The following is a 17,330-nucleotide window of genomic DNA, read 5'->3' as shown; positions in this document are numbered from 1 at the left end:
CTCCCCCTCCCCACAACAACCTGCCAGGTTGACTCCCAGGCTCCTTTCTAGCAATTACTTTCCTCTTCTTCAGCCTCTCTGTTATCCCTGACTCCCCCAAGCCTTTGCACTGCTTCTGAAGGGTGCGGGAAATACATTTCTGTATTGTAGTTTAAATGAATTATTACTCCAAGTTCTGTATGAGTATTCCTAATAAGGAATGTATTTGTCAAAAAAAAATTCCTCACTGTCTTTTGTTGCTGACACGTATTTTGAAATAAATTACCACAGTAATTGAAACTGGCGTGATTATATTGTATTTATTTTGACAAAAATATTCAGAATCTTGCTGAATTTTAAAAATACTGTGTGTAGAATTTTTAATTGTTTGGTGCAGAATTCCCCCAGGAGTAAATATAATTTTTTACACTTGATGTTATCCCAGTGGCTGTCCATCTATGTAGTTACAAATCCTTTTGGGTCTGATCCCTTGAGATTCCCACCCAAGAAAATCCATGTAGGTATGACCTCCTTTTTTCAAAATGCAGGAGTGGGTGAACTTTTTGTCCCGAGGGCCACATGTGGGCGGGGAAATTTGTATGCAGGGCCATGACTGTAGGGCTGGTGCAGGGGGTTGGGGTGTGGGAGGGAGTGCGGTGTATATGAGGGTGTGGGGGGTGCAGTGTGCAGGAATGGGCCAAGGGCAAGGGGTTTGGGTGTAGGATGTGGCAGGGGGTTGGGGTGCAGGAGGGTGCAAGACAGGGAGTTAGGGGGCTCAGAGCAGGGGGTTGGGGTGTAAGCTCCAGCCTGGTGCCGCCTACCTTGAGCAGCTCTTGGGTGGCAGCGGTGCGCAGCGGGGCTAAGGCTGGCTCCCTGCCCGCCTTGGTCCCACATCGCTCTCGGAAGTGGGCAGCATGTCTGGTAGTGGCTCCTGGGGGTGGGATGGGGCAGGCGGCTCCGCAGCACGCTACCCTTGCCTGTGAGTACCACTTCCAAAGCTCCCATTTGGCTGCCATTCCCCATTTCTGGCCAATGGGAGCTGCGGGGGGCGGTGCCTGCAGGCGAGTGCAGCGCGCAGTGCACCTCCGCCACCCCTCCCAGGGGCCGCAGGGATGTGCCGGCCGCTGCACCATGGGGCTGGCCATCTCACGGGCCAGATCTGGCCCAGGGGCTGTAGTTTGCCCTCCCCTGTTCGAAGGGGAAAAGTATTGACTCCTTTCCAGGGATGTCTTCAAAGGTGTTTGGTGGGAAGAAGATACGGTTTTTGAACCAAATCTGCACCAGAATATCCATATTTGTGTGGGTGAGGACTTGGGATACTGGGTTTAAAAAAAAAAAAAAACTTGTGTAGACTTAATTCTCTGGAAGGAAAAAAGAGATTATCTTGGTGTTTCCTATTCTCCCTTGAGAACGGAAAGCAAGGAAAACACTTGTGCTTTTTATTTCTCTGTTGCCTCCAATCTGAACTTCCAAGAAGAGCTTTAGAAGTTAAAATGAAATGTCACATGATATCCCTGTGAATATAGGTAAAAATCCTAAATATTGCTGGCTGAGGGATTGGAGACAGACATAGTGAAAATCTGACTTGCTGAAGGTCATACAGACATGTGTGTGAGAGCCAGATATAGACCCAGGTGACCCGACACCCACCCTTGTACTCTAACCACTAAATATGTTTTCTCTAAGTGTGGTTTGATAAAATTTGATCGAATCACTGTAGAGTCCCAGATGCTAAACTGTTTAAGCATGTATGATTTATAGCCTTGAATAGTTCAGGGAAGCCAGGCTCATCCCTGGTTAGGGGGATCCTGCTGTGTCAGTGTTCTCCAGAAATTCAGATTTTCCCTTAGGCAGTATTTGGTCATCTTAGCAAAGTTGTCTTCCTCATCTGTTTACTTGCCCAAAAGATTTTATGGGTTACCCAATTCTTGTTTGGAGTTTATCCATATCTCAAGCTGTGATGTGAATAGTACAAAAACAAAATTGTATTTTACCTGCTTTGTATCAGAAAATGTTAATTGTATGAATGAGCTTCCAGCCAGGTCTGGGCAAAAAATAAGAATTCCATTTTACAAAAAAAATTGAGCTTTCATTATTTTTGTTTTTGTTCTGCACTGAAACAAAAATTAGACTTTGTTATCTGAAGAAAAAAGTTCATAAGAGAAACACCACCACTCCTTAGAATAGCCAGATAGCCTGGTGGCTGGGTCACTCATTTGGAATGTGGAAGACTACTTTCAGGTCCCATTTCAAGTTTAGAAATCGACTAGGAGTTGAAAAGCCAGGACTTTAAGGCGCCACCGGACTCGTCGATGTATTGCTAAACTAAGGCATGTCTACACTAGTGACCTTACAGCAGCACAGCTGTACTGATGCAGCTGTGCTGCTGTAAGATCACCCATGTAACCGCTCTATGCCAACGGGGCGGGGGGGGGGAGATAGCTCAGTGGTTTGAGCATTGGCCTGCTAAACCCAGGGTTGTGAGTTCAATCCTTGAGGAGGCCATTTAGGGATCTGCGGCAAAAAATTGGTCCTGCTAGTGAAGGCAGGGGGCTGGACTCGATGACCTTTCGAGGTCCCTTCCAGTTCTAGGAGATTGGTATATCTCCAATTATTACCTTTATTACCTTTTAGCTCTCCCCTCAACATGATACCACCACCTCAAAAAGTGGTGGTAGCTATGTCAGCGGGAGGAGCTCCCCAACTGACACAGTGCTGTGCACACTACCATTTATGCCAGTGAAACTTATGTCACTCAGGGGGATGTTCTTTTGAGTGACACAAGTTTTACTGACATAAGTGACAGTGTAGACATGATCTTAGTGTTAAAACAATTTTTAAATGCTTTTTTTGTATTTTAAAAAAAACATTTTTAATTGAATTCCAATTTCATACAAATTCAGCTTGACACAAATTATGACAAAAAATGATCTAGTAAATAAGAAATGGTAAATTAAGAACTTGAGTAATTATATGTTTAATATAATTATTTAAATATGTATAGATTATGTATCCTCCTGGTTAGCAAAAAGTATCAAATTACAGCAGTCAACTAGACTCAAATGTTCTTTCGGAAAATAACTAAAGAACAAATGCAAAACAAGATTAAAATTGATGATTTTAATCAGTTTCTTACTTGCTGATTTAAATCATAATTACATTCAGTGATTTATATCACTTCAATTTAAATCAATCCCCTCTGATGTACTGTATCAATTTGTTTTTCCTTAGGGAAATGAAGTGTGTGTCACTTTCACAAGTAAAGAAAAAAATATTTTGTTTTTTCTGTATTATGGTTATTAGTATTGCTGGATATTTGTGTTTGAATCTGACATTTTTTCAATATGTGCTCTCCCTCTTCTTGCTTTAAAACCAAGGATGACATAATTCTGAAATAACTCTGGTTGTTGCAGAAAACTGCAGAGTTTTTAGTTTTGCACAATAAGATTAGGTTTGGTAAAAGGTTTATATTTCTATTAGAAAGAAGATGCATTTATAAAATGTGCTTTGTTGAGTACAATACAGCATTTTGAAAGTATCTGTACTTCTCTTTTACAGGCTGTTCGCTGCTATGAATCTCTGATATTGAAAGCTGAAGGAAAGGTCGAGTCTGATTTCTTTTGTCAGTTAGGTCACTTCAACCTCTTATTGGAAGATTATCCAAAAGGTAAGGCTTTTTATCACACTTGTATAGCAGTTTTAATAACTAGTGTCTTTAATGACCCATATTTGATTATGACACCACAATATAACCATAAATATTGGGTAGATCAACTTCAGCACTTTCTGTTGGCTTGCACCATGCTTCAGAGTCGGTAACAAAATAAGTATTGTACTGAGGAATACTTTTGTTCTTCCCTTCCCTCAGAGAAACCTTGTGGGCAAGTGTTTTAGTAGAACATGTTTACTGGTTCACGAACAGATGTGAATAATATACAAACATAGAACCTAATTGTTCCCCACGTTTCTTCTGTTGCTGAAAATGTTCAAAAATAAAGTAAACCGACTACAACATAACCATAAGTGTATATCAAATGTAGACAACTAGAATAAGAATAGGCATTATAAATGAAAAGGAGACCTAAATGTGTACCAGGAATATTGTCCAGATCCCTGATGTGTGCTTGGCACAAGCCCCTGGAAAAGGGGTCAGGTATAAAGCAGCATTTGCGCTCTCCCAAGTCTGTTAACAGCCAGAAACTGGTGTTTGGCCCTGATGTAAGTTACAACAATCTAAAGATTGTTCTAATTTATGTCATTTTCAAGACATCTGCCTTATGCTAATGGAATCATGGTCAGGAGTCACCATTCTTTACCACCACAAACTCGTCAGCTGTGGGCCACCTAATGTGGTCTGCATCACTGAAACATGGTTGGCTGACGAGACAAGCCCAGCGCTAGCTCACCTTGCGGCATTAGGCTACTCTGGACACTTAGACGTGGAGAATAGTAGTATAGTGATTTTATTCTCCTCCAGATTCAGATGCAGAAGAGACTAGTTTAACATCAAAGAGGGTATCCTCTTAATCTGAGAGTGCTAATAATTGATTATGGGCATCCTGCTAATCTACAGAGGTACGGACACCAACGGCTTCCCAATCTTCCCTCCCCCTACCCCCAGACGCTGGCTAACATGGTTTTGACCTGACCTGACCTGACTGGCAAAAATGAAATGGGTAAGCCTGCTCTTCACTTAAGAGCCTCCAGAGTCTTAGGCTACGTCTACACTTATGGGCAGGTAGAATATAGACATTGTATGCCTAGTTAGCATTTATGTAAATAGCAGTGTAGATAGTGAGCATTGCTTAGGCAAGTAGAATGCAAACACACGAGAACCTTTGGGTATATACCCTACATGGCTCTCTACATGCCCACACAGTGCCTCCTACATGTACACTCTTTTTACTAGTGTAGTGTACTGCTGCTGGAGCCTTTCCCTGCCTCAGTGAAAGTGTCTGGAAGTGGTAAAAGCTTTTCCACGTTGCAGGGAAAGACTCTAGAGTGGGGAAGTGTGTGTGTGGGAGGGTGGAAAGGGGGGGCGTGTAGGCTGGCAGGGAGCTGTTAGCGCCTTTCCCTGCTACATTGCCTCTGTCAGAACCGTTCTTTGCCATGTGTAGCTAAATGCCACAGGATGGACACAGCCTGCTTTTCACTGCAGTGTGTAGCTACTGTAGACATTGCTGGAAGTATAGACAAGACCTTAGAGGTGTCCATTTTTTTCTGTTTTTGAGGGAGTCTCCCTCGCCTGTGGAAATCTCCATTGTTTTATTACATAGACAATAAGAATTGCAATAGGAATAGTGAGAATAAACAAGGAATTAGAAAAGAAATTTGATGTGATTGGTATTATGCAACGCATCAGGTTTCAATCACATGACATGTTAAAATCACTGGATGTGCTGTGTTTAGGAAAGATACAATGGGAGGTATGGTACATAGAGTGGCACTCTCCATTAAAGATACCACTACCTGCTCTAGAATTATTGACAATTCTGAAGGAGAGAACTGGGAAGCTTATGGATCAAAGGATTAACTGATAAATCACAAGTGGTAGTGGGGGGAGGGAAGTCTGCTATAGACCACCAAATCAGAAAAGGGGGCAGGATGAGCAGCTCCTTAAACTTCTGTCTATAGTGTGTAGATGGAAATATTACATTATTGGGAATTTCAGTCTGGGGGACATATGCCAGAGATCTCTTGCTGCCACTTGTAAAATATCTTTGGAGATTCTAAAAAATGTATAACTTTCAAACACAAATTACTGAAACCAGCTTGCGGTAATTTGTACATTAGACTTAATTTAGACAAAGATGAATTGATCACTGAACTAAAAATGTATGGTTGCTCAGGTGTGAGTGATAAGAACATAAGAATGGGTATATTGGGGCAGACCAGTGGTCCATCTAGCCCAGTATACTGTCGTCAGACAGTTGCCAGTGCTAGATTCTTCAGAAGGAATGAACAGAACTGGGCTGTTTGGAGTGATCCATCACCTGTTGTCCAGTTGCATCTTCTGGCAGTCAGAGGTTTAGGGACACCAGGACGATGGGGTTGCATCCCTAACCATCTTGGCTAATAGCCGTTGATGGACCTATTCTCCGTGAATTTATCTAAGTATTTTTTTGAACCTCGTTATATTTTGGCCTTCACAACATTCCCTGGCAATGAGCTGCACATGTTGACTATGTGTTCTGTGAAGAAGTACTTCCTTATGTTTGTTTTAAACCTGCTGCTTATGAATTTAATTGGATGACCCCTAGTTCTTGTATTATGTGAATAACACTTCCCTATTCACTTTGTCCATACTATTCATGACTTTATAGACTTCTGTCATATCCCCCACCTCAGTCATTTATTTTCCAGGCTGAACAGTCGCAGTTGTCTGGATCTCTCCTCATATGGAAGTTGTTCCATATCCCTAATCATTTTTGTTGCCCTTCTCTGTATCTCTTCCCATTCTAATGTGGCTTTTTGGGGATGAGGTGACCTGAACTGCATGCAGTATTCAAGGTGTGGGTATACCATGGATTTATAGAAAATATTGTTAGCTTTTTTGACTGCTGCTGCACACTGAGCAGATGATTTCAGGGAACTATCCATGATGATTTCAGGGAACTATCCATGATGACCACTTTTTTGAGTGGTAACAGCTAATTGAAACCCCATCACTTTGTATGTATAGCTGGGATTATTTTTTCCATTGTGCATTATCAACAACACTGAATTTCATCTGTCATTTTGTTGCCCAGTCACAGTGTCTTGTGAGATCCCTTAGTTAATTCTAAAGCTGAAGGCAAAGAGTTACAATCTTGAGTAATTTTGCATCGTGTGAATTTTACCACCTCACTATTCACCCCTTTTTCCAGATAATTTATGAAAATTTATGATGTCTATTTTCATTTGCTATGTGCAGATAGAACATCAAGTAGTAGGTATACTTGATGCTTTAAAAAGGCCAGTTTCCAAAGATGAAAGCCATCACGTGCTAAAATTGAGTGAGAGGAAGTACTTAAACATAAAAATGGGAATTATATTTAAGAATTCTTTTAGATGCTTCAAAACACACAATTCTGCCGTCAAGAAAGAAGGCTTATTTGATTTAAAAAAAATAATCCTGTTTTGGAGGGGAGGTGAAAGTAATAAAAATAAGTACTATATAATGAAACATTAGGGAAGATGAAAGCAAGGAGTACCAGTCAGCACAGCCGTTAGGAGTTTTAGACAGTTAAGAGAAGCTAAAGGTGTAAGTGGAAAAAAATCTATGGCCAGTGGGGTCAAGGACAAAGAGTTCTTTAAATATATTGGGAACAAACAAAATTCTAGCAGTACTGTAGGTCTGATGCTAGACAAGGATGATAAATCATCAATCAAAAGGCAGAAGTATTTAAATATTTCTATTCAGTATTTGAAAGAAAACAGGATTCAGTATTTGAAAGAAAACAGTATTCTTATCTTAGTGATCATGAAATACATTCTATTCAGTTAGTAACTAAGGAGTATGTTAAACAGCAACAGTTTAACATTTTTAAATCTGCAGGACTAGATAATTTGCACCACGAATATCAAAAGAATTGATGGAAAAAGCTCTGTGATCTATTAATGTTGATTTTTATCAAATCTTAGAACCCTGGAAGTTCCTGAGGACTAGGAGAAAGATAATATTGTGCCACTATTTGAAAAGGGTAAATGGCAAGACCCAGGAAGCTATAGGCTGATTAGTCTGACATTAATCACAGGCAAAATCATGGAAAGAATGGTATGAGACAAAATCAGTAAACAGTTATGAGGTGGTAGCATAATTAATACTAATCAACATGGCTTAATGGAAAATACATCTTTTCAAAATCAGTCTTTTGATGTCATCAAATAATACTATTTTTGACAAGTTTGGTTAATAAACTGTTGACATAATATACTTAGATTTTTGTAAGGCATTTGACTTAGTCCTATATGTCATTTTAATTTTGGGAGGAAAAAGTACTATATAAAATCAATATAGCTCATATTAAATGGATTAAAAACTAATTTACAGGATGCAAAAAGTAATTGTAAATTGGTGTGTTTCTGTTGGGATCTGGCAGGTCTCTGTTCTTGGCCCAGTGCTATTTAATATCTTTATCAATGATCTGGAAGAAAATATAAGTGCTGGTAAAGTTTGCAGATCCCACAACAATTGGAGTGATAAAGATGGGGTGAGGTCAGTCTACAGGCCAATGTGGATCACTTGGTGGTAAGGTTGACTTACTAGAACATAAAGAACAGGAGTACTTGTGGCACCTTAAAGACTAACAAATTTATTGTAGCATGAGCTTTCGTGAGCTACAGCTCACTTCTTCGGATGCATAGAATGGAACACACAGACAGGAGATATTTATACATACAGAGAACATGAAAAGGTGGAAGTATGCATAACAACAGGAGAAGTCTCCCAATCTGAAGCAAATACTCACCAGCAACCGCACACCATACAACATAAACACTAACCCAGGAACCTATCCTTGCAACAAAGCCCGATGCCAGCTCTGTCCACATATCCATTCAAGTGACACCATCATAGGACCTAATCACATCAGACACGCCATCAGGGGCTCGTACACCTGCACATCTACCAACGTGATATATGCCATCATGTGCCAGCAATGCCCCTCTGCCATGTACATTGGCCAAACCGGACAGTCTCTACGCAAAAGAATAAATGGACACAAATCTGACATCAGGAATCATAACATTCAAAAACCAGTGGGAGAACACTTCAACCTCTCTAACCACTCAGTGATAGACTTGAAGGTGGCAATTTTGCAACAAAAAAACTTCAAAAACAGACTCCAAAGAGAAACTGCTGAACTCGAATTAATATGCAAATTAGATACAATTAACTCTGGCCTAAACAAAGACTGGGAATGGTTGGGTCATTACACTAATTGAATCTATTTCCCTATGTTAAGTTCTCCTCACACCTTCTATTGGCCATCTTAATTATCACTTCAAAACGTTTTTTTTTCCTCCTGCTGATAAGAGCTCATCTCAATTGATTAGACTTTTCCTGTTGTTATGCATACTTCCACCTTTTCATGTTCTCTGTATGTATAAATATCTCCTGTCTGTGTGTTCCATTCTATGCATCCGAAGAAGTGAGCTGTAGCTCACGAAAGCTCATGCTACAATAAATTTGTTAGTCTTTAAGGTGCCACAAGTACTCCTGTTCTTTTTGCGGATACAGACTAACATGGCTGCTACTCTGAAACCTGTTATTAGAACATGTGTTTTAATACAGCCAATGCAAGTTCTAAATCTAGGAACAAAGAACATAGGTTACATTTATAAAAAGGTGCACTGTATCCTGAGAAGCAGCAACTCTGTAAAGGGCTTAAGGGGTCAGGGTAGATAAGCAATTGAACATGACACACACAGCATTGTGGTGTGAAAGAGAGCAAAGTACTACTGAAATAGGAGTAGGGAGGTTGTATTACCTTTTGTATTGGACATAAGTGAATTGGAAGCTGAAGGTAAACAAATTCACACTAGAAATAAAATACAAACTTTTAAGTGAAGGTGATAATCCTAATAGTTAATTACCTAGGGAAGTAGTAGATTCCTCATTTGAAGTCTTTGAAATCAAGACTGAACCTCTTCCTAAAAGATAGGGTATAGGTCAGATAGGTATGCGCTTGTTGCAGAAATTATTGGATGAGGTTCTTTGGCTTGTGTTATGAAGAAGGTTAGATTAGATTATAATGAAGTCCTAGCTTTTATCTGTCTGCTGTTTGTACTTTTCCTAAGGTGCACTACAGTAGAATTGACGTGATGTCTAAAAGATTCTGATTATCGGCAGTGCAGTTCACCAGTCTTGTTAATGTTCTTCTGATGTTGTTTTGGAATCAGGAATACAGAACTGCATTGGTTTGCATTTGGAAGGTTGGATTCTGTATAAATGGATGGGTTTAGGCTTTCCTTCTTCCAGGAAAACTTGTCACTGATAAATAGGTGAGTGTGTACTTGAAGCTGTTGTCCAAAGCTTAACCACAGAGCTCTGTAAACAGGGCACGCGATATTTGTGTATAAAAATTGATACAATTCAGTGATAAAGAAAATTTCAAGATATTTACAAAAGTGTGGATTGCTCACCTGGTCACACCTAAATTTCTAGTCATTTTAACAGATTATACTAAGTGAGGTTCACTGCACTCAGGTATTTTAAACCTGGTACACCGAACATTGACGCAGCCTTGATGAAATCTCATTGCTGTATGTCTTGCTTATCAAAGTTGTGTTGATGTCCTTGTGGATTTTATAACATGCTATTTTATTCAGTGCAATGAACAGAAAAATCATTCTATTTGGTCACTAGATAAAATGTCTGAAATTATCTGATAATGCAGATACTCAGAGTAAAGAGCATAAATCATGCATGTGACTGAAGTACAATAAATATTACAGTGAATAAATTGTTAATAAAATTGTTCCTACACAGTTTATGGGCCAAACAGTGCTTATATCTTGTTTGCAAATACTGATTGCATGATGGTGAACAGCGCACAAACATTTCTAGCAACATTGTGCACTTGTTTTAAAACTTCTATTAAAACTGTAAATGAAATTGTGCCTCCTTTGAAGTGGTATATTTTAAGACAATATTAGGGTTATGGCTGAAAAATTGAGCTAATTGTAAAAATATTGGCTTTTGAAGAGTTCATGGTTTGTTTACTAAGAATTTTTGAAAAAGTAAACAGTCTTTGACTACATATTCTTTGTAACAAATGGGTATTTTAATTGTATACATTTAATAGTACAGTTTTTTGCAGTAATAGACAATAGCTCCGTCTCAAGAGAATTTTTAGTTTGGTCACTGTTTTGATAGACCGTTACAGCCTCAAGAAGGTATTGTAATTGGAGACTACTCTATTGCTCTGTGTGGACAGCTCTGAACTAAAAAACCATTTTAAATCTTAATTAAAAAAATTGCACGTGTGAGTAAAATCAGTACTTCTGCTGCTACTGTAGATATCCCCATCTTTTTTTCCCCCTCTGTTCAGGAGTGATATTTTGGGGTCCATGGAGTCTGCTGGAGGTTCTTAACTCCGGTTAATTGTCAATGGAAAACTTAATTGTGGCTATCACCCATTATGGGGCGCTTACCAAACTGCCATATTGTGTGTGTTACTTTGAGATAGTGCATCTGGAACTTTTAATAGGGCTGCAGTTATAATGTGGTGGTTTTTCTGGCATAGGGAAAACTCACTGCAAGGGTAATTATTTTAATTATAAAATTTTGGTGTTCTGGAGCTTTGTGATTGTAGTCTTGTGGCATTTTAATATATATTTAAGTAGCAAGAAGGATTAAAATCTTTGGCATGAGTAACCCAGTTGTGTGTTGGTGGATTTTTATCATTCAGCCCAGACTGTTTAAGATGCCTCTGAGCAATAATGAAAAAGAATCCATTCTAGAGAATTAAATAACCAGGCTTTAATGGATCATTAGCTCTCTGCCTACACCCCTCTCCTTTGTGCCCCCTCACCCCCCCCAAAAAAAACCCTCCCTGATTAAATCACTTCAAGGGAGAATGGTATGTTGGGGACACTAGGAAATGTATCTGTGTGCACTGATATTCTGAGAATGTTCACTTTACACCGCAAACCCTAGATCTCTAGATGTCCTGTATCAGCTTTGAGTGGGGCCCTTAAGAAGATGGAGAAATCTTGGGAAATAATTTTAGGATAAAAATTTGATATAATGTACGCAATATCTACCTTGAAGAAATATGTAATTAATTACATGATTAATCAGTTGCTTGAGACAATGTTCCGTTTCATATTACAATATGCTTTTTAATATTACTAAAGGCATTTTTGAGAGGTAGATATATAGCAGTTGTCCCCAACCTTTTCGTCTGGCGGGTGCCAGATGAAGGACTGTGGCGGCGGCGGAGCATCTGCTGAAATGCCGCCTTGGCGGTGACGCCTCTCAACGGTCCTTCCAGACGAAAAGATTGGGGACACTGCTAAGACGCGGGCGCATTTAGATGCCCCTGCGGGCGCCATGGCGCCCACAGGCACTGCGTTGGGGACTCCTGATATATAGTATATCCTTTGAAGGATTTCTGAGCTAAATGTGATCCAGCTGTGCTCCTCAGGGGATGTCTTCTGCATCTCAGAAGTGTGTTATAGAATGGATGTATCAACTTTAGGCTCTCTTCTTGTGTATTATCTAAAGAGTGCTTATAATACTGATAACTTTCGTTGCTGTTGTGGTACTTAGTTTAGTTAACTCTTGTGTTTACTGTTAACCTTGCATTTTCTAATGATGGCCATAGTTAGTTGTTACAGCCATGGTTGTGTGAAAACTAAGCTTATGACTATTCACTCTCGGGTGTCCCATTTCTCTGGGGACTAATTAGATGTTGTCTTGTCTTGATTCCTTCTTTGAGTGATTGCTCATGTGTATTCCACAATAGGTGTGCGTGGTCGCCACATGCACCGGTGCCGGAAGTTTTTCCCCTAGCAGTAAGGGGGAGCGCCTGGCGTGGTGCTTGCCTTGCGCAGTATAAGGGGAGCTGCGCGCTCCCCCCCCAGTTCCCTTTTGCCACCAGTGAAGGTGCGTCAGAACTGCTCTGCTCCAGCTTTGCTGTAGCTTGTCCCCAGAACTCTTCGTTCGTTTAGTACCTGTACTTAGTGCAGTTAGTTTAGTTAGTCAGTCAGTGAGCCCGGGCCGGGGCATGCCCCGGGATTTAAGTTGTGCGGTTCTTGTCGGCGTTCTATGCCAAGAAGTGACCAGCACACAGACTGTTTGTGCTGCTTGGGAGAAACCCATATCAGCGAGGGGTGCAAGATTTGCAAATCGTTTAAGCCTCGGGGCAAAAGAGAAAGGAACATTAGACTTCGAGCCATTCTGATGGAGTTGGCGCTGATCCCAACACGCTGCTCCGTGCCAGCGTGATCCGCTGGTGCCATTGACCAGTTGGCACCGCTCTCCGTCCACGGGGCACGCCAAGAGGGCCAGGAAGACTCTTTCTCTCTTTACAGCGACACCGAGGGAAGTCTAGGCCCATGTCGGGCAGTCCTTGATCCCCACCGGGCCCCAGGCCTCTGACTCATGTAGAGCGGAGTAGCCCAGCCCCTTCTGAACAGGCCTCTCCAGAAGTCCGGATGCGGTCCATGCCCAAAGCCCTCCAGGCGGCCTGGGACGTCTTGTCCATGCCGGTGCCCCATGCTCCAGAGGCAAGCCTCTGCTGGGATCTCCAGAGTCGCCCCTGGCTTGGTCTCGGTCGAGGGAACATTCCTGGTGCCGATCACTGCCCAGAGTCCACATGGACCACCCTTGACGCCGACCAGACTCTCAGGCTGGGTTCCGTCCGTCCGTGACTTGTGGAACTGGTCCTCCTCAGAGACCGGATATCCACGGACCGTGGCGGACATCATCGTCGGTCCTCCTCCTGGAGAGGGTACCACAGTTGGTCACGGCACGGTCGTTGATGCCGTTCCCGCTCGGGCTCCTGCTCCAAGTCTCTGCCAAGGCACCGCATCCCCAGGCATCAATTGCAGGCATCTCGCCGTCGAGGCCGTTCGCGGAGCAGCTATTACCGTCGGTATCGGTCCTCCAAGTAGAGATTGTGGTCCTGTGACCGTTGCAGATCCCGGCACCGCCACTCCACCCGGTTGAGAGACAGCGCATCCTACACCAGCCTGGTCTCTATTCGTAGCCGTTCTTCAGGCCAGACTGGCCAACCTGGGCAGCAGGCCCCGCCGGTGCCACAGCCGGTGCAGTGGCACCAAGCATCGTGGCTGGCCCAGTGGTACCAGTGGGCACCGTATCCTCCAGCGCAGCCCCCACTGAGAGCTCGCTCGGTGGCTGGAGCTTCGGAAGCACCATCAGCCTCCCTCTCCGGACACCCGACAAAGGAATCGGTGGGGCGCTCGTCCTCGGTACCGTGCCTGGAGTCCGACCAGGTGGTGGATCCTCTGGTGCCGGTCGACACCCAAAGCACCGCACCGGCCTCTTCGCCCCGCCTGCAGGATGGGATTGCGGCCCCGCCTCCCTCCATCCTGCAGGAGTACTTCAGGGCCCACCAAGAGCTCTTAAAGAGGGTGGCAGCAAACCTCCTCCTCCAGGCAGAGGAGATGGAGGAGCCCTTGGACTCTCTGTTCAACGTGTTGTCCCCATTGGAACCAGGTAGGGTGGCCTTGCCGCTCCATGAAGGGGTGGCTAAAATTTCAAATGCCCTGTGGCAAACACTGGCCTCATTGGACCCTATATCAAAAAAGGCAGAATGCAAGTACTTTAGTAGGTACAAAGGGCATGAGTACCTATATACCCACCTGGTGCCCAACTCCCTGGTGGTCGAGTTGGTCAACCACAGGGGACGACAGGGTCAGCCATCCCCGACCCCAAAGAACAAAGACTCTTGGAGGCTGGAGTCTTTTGGAAGAAAAATTTATTCATCTTCGAGCTTCCAGTTATGAATGGCAAACATCAGGCCTTCTTGGGTTGGTACGAATTTAATCTGTGGGGCTCCCTGCCTAAATATGAGGTCCCCCTCCAGGAGTGCGATAAGAAGGAGTTCAGGGCGCTGGTGGAGGAAGGAACAGCAGCAGCTCGGGCTTCCCTGCAGGCTGTCTCGGATGCTGTGGACACGGCTGCACATTCAATGGCCTGCATGGTGTCCATGAAATGGGCGTCATGGCTCCTCCTCTCCAGGCTCTCCAGCGAGGTGCAATCTTCTATGACTGGCCGGTTCCTTAAGGGTCTAGACCATCTTTTCCCGTATTCTAGACCCCTGGTTCCACAGTGGGACCTATACCTGGTGTTGGCTCGTCTCACGGGGCCCCCATTTGAACCACTGGCCACATGTTCCTGGTCTCACCTCTCGTGGAAGGTGGCCTTTCTGGTTGCTATCACCTCGGCCAGGCGAGTCTCGGAGCTCAGGGCCCTGACCTCCGAACTGCCGTACATGGTCTTTCATAAGGGCAAGTTCCAGCTCCACCCACACCCCGCGTTCCTCCCAAAGGTGGTCTCTGCCTACCACATGGGTCAGGACATTTTTCTACTGGTCCTCTGCCCCAAGCCTCATGCATCCAGTGAGGAATGCCGCCTCCACACGCTCGATGTGCGGCAGGCTCTGGCTTTCTTCCTCGAGCGGTCTAAGCTGTTCAGAAAGTCCTCGCAGCTGTTTGTCACCTCGGCTGAGCGCGCGAGGGGCCAGCCGATTTCCACTCAGCGGCTTTCCAATTGGGTCACTTCGTGCATCCGTTCCTGTTATGAGCTGGCAGTGGCTCCCCCGCCACCCATTGTGAGGGCACGCTCGACCTTCGTGGCCCATGTCCCCATCCAGGACATTTGTAGGGCTGCCATGTGGTCGCTGGTTCACACGTTCACCTCACACTATACAATCGTCTCCCAAACCAGGGATGACGCCGGGTTTGGCAGGGCTGTGATCTGTCCTGGGAACTTGTGAACTCCTACCCACCTTCTACAGATATAGCTTGGAATCACCTACTGTGAAATACACATGAGCAATCTCTCGAAGAAGTAAAAGCAGTTACCTTTTCCGTAACTGATGTTCTTCGAGATGTGTTGCTCATGTCTATTCCACATCCCACCCACCTTCTCCTCTGTTGGGGTTGTCTGGCGAGAAGGAACTGAGGGTGAGAGGAGCGTGCAGCTCTTCTTATACCGCACCAGGCAGGCGCCACCCCAGAGGTTGTGAGGGGCGCTCCCCCCTACGGGGAAAAACTTCCGGCACTGGTGCACGTGGCGAGCATGCACACCTACTGTGGAATAGACATGAGCAACACATCTTGAAGAACACCAGTTACGGAAAAGGTAACTGTCTTTTTCCCTAAAGTAATCACATATTTGTCATCCTCCCAGCTCAGAGCATCTGCTAGAGGGTCATCTTATACCTCACATCCACAGTTCTGTTAATAGATCTGTTAAACTTACAAAGACCCACTTGTAGAATATGGCACTCCTGGTGTTGAGCTGTGGAACGGCCTTGAAAAGCTATCTTGCATGCACAAGAAAACTTGCGTGAGGTGAGGTCATTGCCCCACTCTCTAAGGAAGTGACCCCTACCCCTCAGTTCCTTCACCAATAGTGTGGAGTGTTAACAGAATTCACCTTTGTGCCTTCAGGGTAGACATTTCCATAGTCTGTCTTATTTCCTTTTGTTAGCTTGTAAACGGTAGCATAGAATAGTTTAACATACATAGCCCACCCTTCTACAGAAAGCCTTTGGCCTCACCGTGACCATGTTGAGCCCTGTAAGGATTTTAAGAGACGTGCCTATTACCCATGAATCATACCAAAGACCAACTCCCATGTTCAGTGCCTTCTGTGTCTGGATGAGACCCACTTGGTAACCCAGTGTGCTATTCCATTCTTTATAGGTTTTATACCATGTTCATCACAATAGTATCTGAGAGTCACAATACTTAATATGTTATTGGATGACAAACATTTGTCACGTTCAGTGTTCCCTCTATTTTTTGACAGGCCGTGTGTGCAAAAAATGTCTTCTGTGCAAATTTTTCTGCGCATGATGTTTCACCGTGTGCATGGGGTTTAGGATTTGTGTGCCCGCGCACATGCGTACAGCTTAGAGGGAACAGTGGTCACGTTTGTTCTCCCATTCTCTCCTTAGGGGGACTAGTGTGTGCAATGGAGTATCTTATTTTGGTAGTGTTTTGCTGTGCCTTCACTCCCCTCGTTAGGAAGGAGAGACGCTTGAGGCTCTTGGCTATGTATGTTGGCAGACTCTAGGTCTGTTGAGAATACCAAGATTAGCCTCTGTACCGAGGTCCTCTGACCCAAGAGGTGTTATTTCGCTCTGGCCTCAGTACTGCCTTCTATCATGTGCACAAGACTGAACTCTCATCTGCCTTACATTGGGAGCAAATCCTTTGCCCAGCATGACTGGCCCTGACTGCATCTAAAGCAATACTGAATACCAAATTGACATCACCCATTTAAGTGTTCACATAATCATGTTACATCTGACCTTGGTGGTAAATAACCAAACATTTAGGTGGCCTAAGGAGTCTGTCAAATTTGAAATGAAGGATATAGCTTAATTCCATCCTTTGTAAAGCTCTCCAGCTAAATTCCTTTCTCTCCTCCTTTCTGTCAGGGTCGTTTAGTGCTAAGAATTTGCTCCCAGTTCACTTGTCCATAAATTCTCTGGTGATAAATTTGTGGCTATTTCGAATGCTTTCAAATTATAAGCTACCTACAGACAATCCTTTTGCGGATGCTGCCTAGAGAATGCTTCCTCATTTGTATTTCCATACAAGAAATCAAATACAGTAATGCTTTTTCTTGAGATACATCCCAGATAAAAGATCTGTAGGGTGCAATC

At 43.5% G+C, this 17,330-nt stretch overlaps 1 protein-coding gene across 7 annotated transcripts in view; it reads left to right on the top strand.

Annotated features, from left to right (window-relative positions):
• Positions 1–17,330, top strand: part of KDM6A (lysine demethylase 6A) — a 303,262-nt gene that overhangs the window by 38,448 nt on the left and 247,484 nt on the right. For all 7 annotated transcript variants that reach the window (XM_045002630.1, XM_045002631.1, XM_045002629.1 and 4 more), the window contains exon 3: positions 3,538–3,646. In XM_045002630.1, coding sequence (XP_044858565.1) covers positions 3,538–3,646 — 109 coding nt within the window. The remainder of the gene's footprint in view (positions 1–3,537; positions 3,647–17,330) is intronic.

This window comes from Mauremys mutica, chromosome 1 (assembly GCF_020497125.1).
Source record: "Mauremys mutica isolate MM-2020 ecotype Southern chromosome 1, ASM2049712v1, whole genome shotgun sequence".
NCBI classification, from domain to species: Eukaryota; Metazoa; Chordata; order Testudines; family Geoemydidae; genus Mauremys; species Mauremys mutica.
This window is presented reverse-complemented; position numbering and strand designations above follow the sequence as displayed.